This window comes from Galeopterus variegatus, unplaced genomic scaffold (genome assembly GCF_000696425.1).
Source record: "Galeopterus variegatus unplaced genomic scaffold, G_variegatus-3.0.2 Scaffold20906, whole genome shotgun sequence".
NCBI classification, from domain to species: Eukaryota; Metazoa; Chordata; class Mammalia; order Dermoptera; family Cynocephalidae; genus Galeopterus; species Galeopterus variegatus.
The window spans coordinates 2,179-12,640 of NW_007747017.1; the positions used below are offsets into that span (position 1 = coordinate 2,179).

At 39.0% G+C, this 10,462-nt stretch overlaps 1 protein-coding gene across 1 annotated transcript; it reads right to left on the reverse strand.

Moving 5' to 3' along the window:
* Window positions 1-722: 722 nt before the first annotated feature.
* On the reverse strand, window positions 723-10,249 carry LOC103583246 (fatty acid desaturase 2-like protein FADS2P1; the record flags this gene model as incomplete). Its single annotated transcript, XM_008564619.1, has 7 exons — window positions 723-774; window positions 2,105-2,230; window positions 3,422-3,501; window positions 6,052-6,148; window positions 7,187-7,284; window positions 7,479-7,555; window positions 10,189-10,249. Coding segments are annotated over 7 exons (591 nt in total), but the record flags the coding sequence as incomplete, so codon positions are not given.
* Window positions 10,250-10,462: the final 213 nt, after the last annotated feature.

Sequence of the window (10,462 nt, forward strand, 5' to 3'; positions counted from 1 at the left end):
AATATAAAACATTAGCCTGCTTGATCAGTTGCTATTAAGACTGGATGTAGGAAGTTCCTTTAAGAAATTTTACAGAAATTCTCATTTCTCCTCTTGGAAACAAAGTGTGTATATTTGCAGCAATTACACATATGCAGGTGCAATAGTGAAAATCTGAAGTGAATGTTGGTTTATTTAAAGAGATTTTAATGTTAATTATACTCAATTCTTAAAGAAAAATAAGTTCACATATTTGAAAAGAAATAAGCAAAAATTTGTCCATCAACAGAAACTACTTAAATACATGACTCTCTTCTAAGAGCAATTGCACTATTTTTCAAAGGAGTCCATCAGATCTCTCTCCTTTGGTCCACTTCTTCCTATGTCCACTTCATCCACACACCTTTTAACTGCTTCCTGTACTTATGCCCTCGACTGAGATGACATGACTAAGGACTACTGATGAAATTAAGTTCAAGTTCCTAATGAAAAAATAAAAACAGTAGGCACCCATTTCCCTTTTGTAACCCTGGCCAAGTCTACCTTGTGTTTCCTGGCTTCTATTTGCAGAGAACACCTTCAGGGAAGAGGTTATCCTGTGCCCTTGGGATTCACATTCCTGGCACACTCAGGTATGCCAATGGTGCTAATTAATTCCCAGTTGAGATGGGGAGAGGTCTTGCACATTTGCCAACCCCCCTTTAGAGATGCAATTCCATGTGTGTCAGGGCTGACATTCTGCATCATATTTCGTAGTAAGCATCCATCCAGAGGGCTGCAGATTTCTTCAAGGCCCTGTGTAGGAGGAGTAAAAAAAAAAAAAAAAGATCATCAGGAGGTGAGACTAGTGTAAACGGAGCTACTGCTCCATGGAACATCTGCTCCTCTGCTCGGTTCAGGGCAATGCTGTCATTTGCAGTTGTAGCTGATAAATGTCTTTCTCTGTTGCCCAGTGGAGGGGCTCAAATACACTGAATTAGTTTTAGCAGGTGAATTCTTTCATGGAGGAGATTGAGATTTTATTTCATTTTATTCTCTTCTGTACCCATATACCAACCCATCCTCAATCCACCTCCCTACCCTATTTCATAATGTGGAAGATATTTTTCCAGGCTCTGGGGATACAGCAATGAAGAGGACAGATGTGTGACCTGTCCACATGGAGTTCCTGTTCTAACTTGGGAGAGAGATATTACATAATTCATTACCCAATATGACATTTAATTATGATTGTAATAAAGGTCACAAATGAAGAGAACCGGGTGCTGCAAGAGCATGTGACAGATTTAGTCTTTAGTGAAGACTAATAAGGAAAAGGCATTTGAGATGAGCCTTAGAGAGTGAATGGTAATTGACAAGGTAGTGTGAGGGGAGGAGGTGGTTTGGAAGAACATTCCAGGCAGAAGAAAAAGTAGCAAAGGGATGAGATGGCCAAGGGCAGGGAGTTTTGCAGTAACTTAAGGTAGGCCAGATATCTGGAGGTCAGAGAGGGAGAAGGGGGAACGTGGAGAATCTGAAAGTAGGCACCAGTCAGTGGTGCGATCAGCTCAGCCCTGGCTTTGTTGGCCTCAGTTAGGATACTTTTTAAATCCCCAATCATGAAAGAAAGAAAAAGTTATTAAATCTGGACTACTGGCTGTTAATTTGACCAGCACAATGTTCTCTAGGAAATTGTGTGTGAATGTCTAAGAATGAGTATGGATTTTCAGTTTCTGCATGCCTCACTGCTCTCATCAGTCACCCCAGCCTGATTTACACATTTAGACCCTGCAGGCATCTAAGTTTGCAGCAGTGGGCCAGGCGATTTGACAGTTCTTCCCACCATTTAAGTTCTAATTGGTGGCAACAAAGACAAGTAATACACAGCCTTGTTTTCAAGAAACTTGAAATTTAGTAGGGCAGGAAGGCATTTTCACTAAGTGCCTAGAAGGCAATAGGTAAATGGTATTATTATTATTATTATCATTATTGTTGGTATTGTTACCTGTAATCCTATGTCCATGCTGGGCACACAGGTGCCCCTTAATAATTGGCTGTTGGGTGAATGACTCACAAGCCAGTGAATAGTCTGGGGACTGACAGTGAGGAAATGAGAGCTGTGAGCTGAGAGAAATAGTGTTATTACCTGACGATATCTCCAAACGCCTTCAACATGGGCTTATTCACATACTGCAATCCGTGCTTGGTGCACAGTGACCTCACCAGAGGTGCCACCTTGTGATAATTATGGCGCGGCATTGTGGGGAATAGACTAGGGAAGCAGACGGGAGATACAAAACTTAGACCTAAAGAGAAACCCAAAGGAATTTTCTTTCTTCTATCACCAAATAAAATTATATCAGCAATTCAGACTCAAACTTGACCTTGCATAATACTTCTGGGAAGTTAAAAAAATGTTGTCAAAACAGTCTTACCTTATCTCTTATCACCTCTGTGAGTCATGTGGGTGGCAAATGTTTGGGAGATGCTAACAAAATAAATAATAGTTCCATCAAGTATGTTTATTTTTGGCAAGGTCAGATGAAGGTATGGGTTGTCTGTCATTTCACCCCACCTCTGTCTCTGTCTCTCTCTCTCCTCTCTATCCATCCAACTCCTGTCTCATGGATAGATGACTACTCAATAAATTCTAGTCAATGTACATGGGGAAAAAACCTAGGATAAGAATAACAAGTGAGGAGATATGGGATCTTCTCCCAGGCTTTCCACTAATCAGCCAGGTGACCTTCCTGGGTTTTAACTTCCTCTTTGATAAAATATAAGTAATGATTCTTTCTTATTTTGCTGAAGTTTTTAAGGACTACCATGAAAAAAAAAAGTATGAGAAAATCCCATGAACAGGAATAAGATCTCTTTCTGTCTGTGAGTATCTCAGATAAGTCTTAAAGAAGGTGTGGAAAGTCTTCCCCTGAGTATGCTGGATAGATGGACTCTCCAAGTCTTATCTTTTCTTTTTTGTTACTGTATGTCCATCTAACTGATCCATTGCTAAAGTATTGCCAGATACCATTTGGAAATTGCATCAGGAACTGGATTTCATTATTGATTATTTTGTAGCTTTGGTTCTAAAGAGATAAATATTTGAATTAAATTATAATTAAGTTCAACACAACTTGATTATCCAAATAGTGTGATTTTTCTTGTGTGCCACCAACAAACCAAATGTACAGAAAACAGTCACCAATTCGTAAGCCTGCAGGTTTCTAGAAACTGAGTCACTAGTACTTTTCCATGATTCTGCTCCATTTACTCAAAATTGTTATACCTCCTTCCTTTCTTTCCTCCTTCCCTTACCATTGATGGTAATAGAAATTAGAAGTATATAGAGAATTCTGATTTATATTTCCCACTCTGAGGTCCTGAGCCTAGGGCTCTGCTTTAGATTGTACATGGGGTTGTTATAAGTGACTCTCCTTTCTCATGAACTATTTCTATTACTTACTGGTGCTCAATTTGGAAGTTCAGGTGCCCAGTGAACCAGTCATTGAAAAAGGACTGTTCAATATTACAGGTGGCCAAGACCTGCAAAGAAAAAGCTTACATTAGATATAAAAGAGTCCAAGTGTCAAACAAGAAAAATGGTTGTTTATTATTTCATTCAATCATTCAACTAGTGCTTATTGAGTAGCTATTTTGTGTAAGAAACTATGAAAGATGTAAAAGATACATAGGATCTCAAGGAGCTTACAATGTAAGAAGGCAATAAGATATTGTGCTAAAAAGTACATACAAGGGAATAGATATAAAGAGTATGTAGGATTTGAGGGGGAAATGTCATTATTGCTTTTAGATATAGAAGATTAAGTATGGTTCATGAATGTGGACTTTGGCAGATGAAAGTTGAATTGTAGAATTTTGGTAGAGATTGTAGGGGTAGAAGATCATTTCCATAGAGTGGGCTCAAAGGATTTCTGAATGAGGAGTAAGGCATTCAAGGGTTCTAAACAAGGGTTCTGTGCATAGAAGGACATTCCAAAGTAGTTTCCTTTGATTGCAGCTCTATTTACAATAGTCAAGAGCGGGAACCAACCCAAATGTCCATCATCTGATGAGTGGATAAGGAAACTGTGGTATATCTACACAATGGAATACTACTCTGCTATAAAAAAGAACAAAATACTACCATTTGCATCAACATGGATGGACTTAGAGAAAATTATATTACGTGAAGCAAGTCAGGCAAGAAAGAGAAATATCACATGTTCTCACTTATTTGTGGGAGCTAAAAATAAATAAATAAATAAATAAACACACAAACTAATGGGGGGAGGGGAGAAGACAGAATAACCACAAAAATTCCTTGAACTATTTAAGTCAAATGAACAGGTACAGTGCGGGGGAGGGAGAGAGGGTGGAGAGGAAAGGGTGAAGGGGCATGAAAATCAACTACAATGTATTTTGAGAAGTAAAATATAAAAAAATAATACTAATAAATATCATAATACATTTAAAAAAAACAAAATAATAAAAAAAACAAAGTAGTTTCCTTTGCAATCTTACACATTTTATCTTATGCATTTAAAAAACATTATCCTGAAAAAAAAAAAAAAAAACAAAAACATTATCCTGAGAAAGAGTTCATAGGCTTTTCCAGACTGCCAAGATTAAGAACTCATATAAATATTATTTAATTCAATGCCTAAACCTTAAAAAAAGGTTTAATTCTAACTGGGGTTGTTGCCATTTTAAATGTTACATTTGTGGCTGTTCTATGTTACTCAAAGTATAGTTCAGAGAATCTTGAGGTTCCTCACAACACTGTAATGGGATCTGCAAGGTCAAAATTATTTTTATAATACTTTCAAGACATTATTTGCCTTTTTCATTCTCATTCTCTCAGTGGAATTTTCCAGAGGCTACTAAATGTGGGATGCCATCATGACTCTGATGTCAACATATATTGGTTTTATGCTTGTTATTTTAAAATTAATTAATAAATATTTTAAAACTTCTCAGTTTCAATTTTAAATACAATAAATATTAAAGGATATATTTCACATAAACAAAAGCTTCTTGAGGTTCTCAATAACTTTTAAGAGTGGTCTGTTGCTTGTAGTCATTGTTAAGTGAGATGGAAGGCATTTGAAGGACCAAGAATCTTCCAGGCTAGTGAAGAGGTCTTGCTAACTTCATATACCAGCTATATACATGATATGGTAATATCTTAAGTTAACTAAATTTCTTAATATAACTTCATGCCAGGATCATCACATGGTAAGATGAGTGGAAAAAGAACAGTAGCTGGCTCACTATAATAGATATTTTCAGGGATATTACATGCAAGACAAAGTGAAATATTAATAAATCCCTTCCATAATAAAATTACAGGGCAAAGAACCAACTGGGAAAGTATTTATGGTGCATATTATAGACAATGTATTATTATCCCTAGTAAATAAAGAGCTATTGAAATTCAATAAGAAAAGTATGGATACTTAGATAGAACAATGGACGAAGAGCATGGGCAAGCAATTAACAGAGAAAGAAATACAAAGAGCCAATAAATATATGAAAAGTATTCAACCTAACTAGTGATTAAGTAAATAATAAATGAAAACTAAAAGATCAAAAAATAAGTGGTTCTGTGATCAAAAAGTTTGAGAACCACTCCTCTATGCCTTGTGGAGAGTCTACTGAGTTTGGCGAAGGGAGCAGGAAAATGACGGACTTTCCTGTCAATCACAGCACAGCAGGTGGAAGTAACTTTGGCCTAGGAGGCAGGGGTAGTCTGTGCAAACCTTTTCTCCAAAGTGCCAGACAGTAAACATTTTAATTCTTTCACAACTACTTAAATCTGCTGTTGTAGCAAAAGAGTGGTCATAAATAATATAAGCATGCCTATTTTCCAATAAAAGTTATATAAATAAGTTATTCAATTTCTTCCTGCCTCAATTTAATTATCTGTAAAGGGAGAATAATCATAGCGTCTACCACATGTAAATACATGCAAAGCACTTGACAATGCCTGGCCCGTGGCAAATATTCTATAAGGGTGAGATGTTATCATTTGGGGTGACCAGATTCTAAATCAGTACGGTTTGAAAGATTCTCTCTCAGGAACTCCATCACTACCTGAGTGCTGAGCCAGTCCCGGTTCTCCTCTGTGCTCATTTTCATTGGTATGTGGCTCATCTGGGTAACATATGCAATCCAGGGACTTTCAAGAAACCTTTCAGGGAAATAAAAGGAGGAAGTAATGACTCTTTGGAGTGTTTCTGTAGCAATCACTGGGCTTGCGTAATTCCTGGCAAAGCTGGCTGAACACTGGAGAAAATGAAAGGGACTCAGGTTCCAATAAAATGGTGGCGATTTTCTTCTTTGAAAGCCCTTTATATCTAGAGATGACACACTAGATATTCAGCCACATGACCTGTCCTGTTGCCAAATGTATCAGAGCAGTGACTCTAAAGTTTTCTGTAGCTATGTGCAAGGATCAAAAATACCAGGGGAACTTATGGGTATGTGCAATGTGATTGACAGCCTGGGCTTTGTCATTAGGTGGAGCTGGGTTCAAGTTCTGTTTTGACACTGGCCTCTGCTCTTACTTGCTCTATGGCCTTGGGCAAGTGACTTAATCTCTTTGAACTTCAGTTCCCTTAGCAGAAAAATGAAGATGATTCTATCTATACTGCAGGGTTGTGTGAGGATTACGCCAAATAAGATAAAGCATGTAAAGCCTTTAACAAAGTATCTGATGCATAGTAGTTATTATTATTCTTATGATTATTTAGGATTTGGGATAATAATGCAACAGAATGAGGGAGGAATAAATTGGAAAGTTGAAGAGAGCTATATGAGTAAAAATGATAGTCTGAAGTCACTTTGGTTTTGGGAAGAACTCTAGTCATAAAATAACTTAAAAAAATTCCTGTCCTGTCATTATCTTTGGCAGGGGTTATCATGTCCAACTAGATTACAGTTTTAAAGGACTTGGGGATCAGCTGAAATGCTTCAATTTGGAATCAAGCAAGTTGAGGAAAAAATGGAGATAAGGCAAATTCTTCTTCAAGGAGATTTCAACTATTTCAATTATTATTATTATTGTTGTTGTTGTTATTATTATTATTTATTATTTTTACATTTTCTTGAAAACACCTCAGTTCCAGGGAATGGGGCATGGTGCTATATTCCTCTGCTCTTCTCAAATAGCTCTGATAAGGAAGGCAAGAGGTCCATCTGGGTTTTGGGAACAAGAAAATATTCTTACTTGACCAAATATATGAGCAGCACAGTTCCAAAGATTCCATAGAAAGGGCCAAATGTGATAAAATATCGGATGTAAAAGCTGCTGACCCAGGCAATGTCCTGCAGAGAAAAGCACTTGAAGGTTAGATGCCCTGCACATAATTTCATTTTCTCTTCATTGGGCAGGGTTCCCTTCCTTTACCAGCTAAATCTTATGCCCTGTTCTCAAGGAAGCTATGTCTGGAGGGGATCGAGCATTTTCATTTCCCCTCTCCTAGCTGTTCTAGTTTCAGAATATGAGCCAAGTTACTCACCCCCCAATACCTTCGAAGGTACATCACTTGCATGGATTGCAGGTTAAAATATACAGGCATGAGGAGGGGCAGCCCAACTGAAAGAGAATAAACAAAGATGGTGAATAAATGAGCAGAACGTGAGCCCAGTGCAAGTCAGTGGGAGTCTACCTCCTTAACATGCCACTTCCGGAATGTTGGCTCTGAGAAGGGATGCAAGATGGAGATCCATAACTACCTCCTGGACTCCATTGGACTTTCCAAGTCTGAAAGGCTGAACGAGGAAATAGGTTCAATTTCCGTCAAAGGGTCTAGGGGAGGTTTGAAGATATATGTCATTTTTGACAGAGCCGTCTTTGAAGAGCTTCTTCTCAGAGCTTTCAAGTTTTTTCAAGGTCATTCAAGTCCTTCAGTTTCCCAACATCCTTGGGATTGGGTCCTGTCACAATATGTTGGGGTGGCAGAAATAAAGAAGGTATACGCCTTTCCTCGTCAGAGAGCTATTTACCTGCTTTCCCCCCAGCACCATTGAGGCTTCCTAGAGCACAGAGGAGTTATGGAGACCCTTTAGCTTATGACAAAGACTTTCTCCTTGACCAAATTTTAGTCAGGGTCCCCTGAGCCATCTTCTCAACTAGGCCTCAACGTTAGCCTATGAAGACTTCAAACTCTCAGCACAATAATCTTATTTGCCCCTATACTTAGCCTCAAACAAACACTAGCACAGTTTCTCATAGCTTGAGGACATATCTCTGGGATGATCCTAGCCCTGTTAAAGTTTCTGCTGAAAAAGCTCAATGCTGCCAAAAGAATTAATACTTTATTCCAGTCAAAACCTGACTATAGTCAACTGATATCCCTTTTCTTAGAGCATTTACAATAAAAAACCTTACAATTGCAAGTCCTTTCTTTCTTCCTTTGACACGTATCTTCCACAACCAGAAATGCTATTCTTAAGGACCTGGGGAGCCATCCCTTTGAAATGTAATCATCAAGAAGGATAAGGCCCCTTACTCCCAGTCTCTGTGGGAGTGTAGGAGCCTAACTTTGCCAGAAAACTGCAAGTTAGCAGACACAGATGGTCTGACCTATTGACATTGACCAACTCCCCCATCTCTATCCCATCCCCTGACATCTTTTAGAACTTTTCCTTCAGCATGCCCCAGCATTTTAAAAGCCTCTCTCCCACTTTTCATTTCAGTAGAACTAATCTCAGTTCATATTGAAGTCTCTCACCCTTACTGCAGTAGCCTGAATAAAATCTGTCTTGCTGCCTTTGACAAACGTCCAGCTGTGTTTCTCTGTAACAGTTTGAGTATGACTCATTTGTACCTGAAATGTTGAGCTGGCATTGGAAGGGAAAGGACACAATGAAACAGCTCTTGGGGGGCAGTGTTATTTGTGAGGTGGGCATTCTGCAGCGCATACACACCATACACTCATTCCTCATAAGCTAAGGGCATATTGCACCACTGCACACAGGGGAGGTGAAGGCACAGTTCTCAGGGAAGTTCAGAAAAGAAACTCCAACAGCTTTTTCTTGTGCAAGCACAAACTGAATTAGGTGGAGGATCAGCTACCTTTCAAATTGGGGCACTAAGGTCCTCATTCCTCTTTTTGGTCATGCAAGAAAGAAGGTGGGTGTCGAACAGTTTTGGGGATGGGAGAGGCTGAATTCCAGCTGTAGAGGAGGCAGCAGTGATGGCTGACCGCACATTTCAAAAAATGTACCCACTGGCCATCCTCCTCAGGCATGTTACAGGTGACCTCTAGTGGCCTACACTTGGACAAATCAGATCGTCTGAAACAGTGTTTCTCAGCCTCAGCACTGTTGGCATTTTGGTCCAGATAATTATTTGTTATAAGGGGCTGTCCTGTGCATTGTAGAATGTTCAGCAGCATCCCTGGCTTCTACCTATGGGATGTCAGTATCATCCCTTCCCCTCCATTGTGACAACTAAAAAATGTCTCTAGATATTATCAAATGTCCTCTGGGGATCAAACTTGTCCCTGGTTGAGAAGCACTGGTCTATGGGAAATGTTTGGTTCCATCCCTGATTTTGGTTTATTTCTCAAATGTGTAAGTATGTTTTACATGAGCAGATTTGGAGGTTCCTTGACAATTTTCTTTGTTTTCAAGAAACAGAGTTTTTTGAAACTCTCTCAAGAGAGCAAACACTTTCACTTATGATGCCTTTTTTTTTCTTGGTATCAGAATTACTCGGCTACCCCTATTTCCTTTCAATCTGGCACAGTTTCCACAGCTGCATGTAGGCCATGGGAACAGCCAGGTTTCTTCCACACAGAAGCTCTATAAGTGCCTTTTATTCCTGGGCCTCCACCGTTTTTTGGAATCACACTGTAAATCCTTCAGCATTATTTTCCCATCTTTCTTTCCTCCCTCCTTAAATACCACTATTATTTTCTCTTGACTGGTGTTTCATCTTTTTCAAGATGAGAATCCCAGATGCAGGACCCCTTGGAGCATCTTCTTCCTTCCCTGCCCCACACCCAGCGTGATGAGGTGCTTCTTAAAAATGTGTATTTGTTTTTCCCTTTTCCTTTTCAGATTTTTGCCCCAGTGAATCTGAAACAAGACATACTACATTTCTCCATAACAATGAGACATGGGCTGGTCTCTGTGAGAGGATTGCAATTGTTCCTTCTAGCTTGAGCACTAGCTCACTTCAAGGGAATGTGATGACATGGAATGTGGCTCTAAGAGACTCACCCATGTAGAAGTACAGGTGCTGCTTTTCATAATCGATGTATTTGATTTTCTTCTTGCCATACTAAATGGAGAGAGAATAAAACTAGAATAAGGGACAATACTCCTGGTCATCACACTCAAGGACACGCGTGTGTGTGTGTCTAAAACCTCTATGGAAAGAGCTAGTTGATAGTTTTCATTGGAGTCAAACCTGAGCCAGTAGAAGAACCAGAACTGTGATGAGAAGAAATGTTGTGGCTTTTCTGTGCTTTAATTAAATGTGGGCAATCCTTGC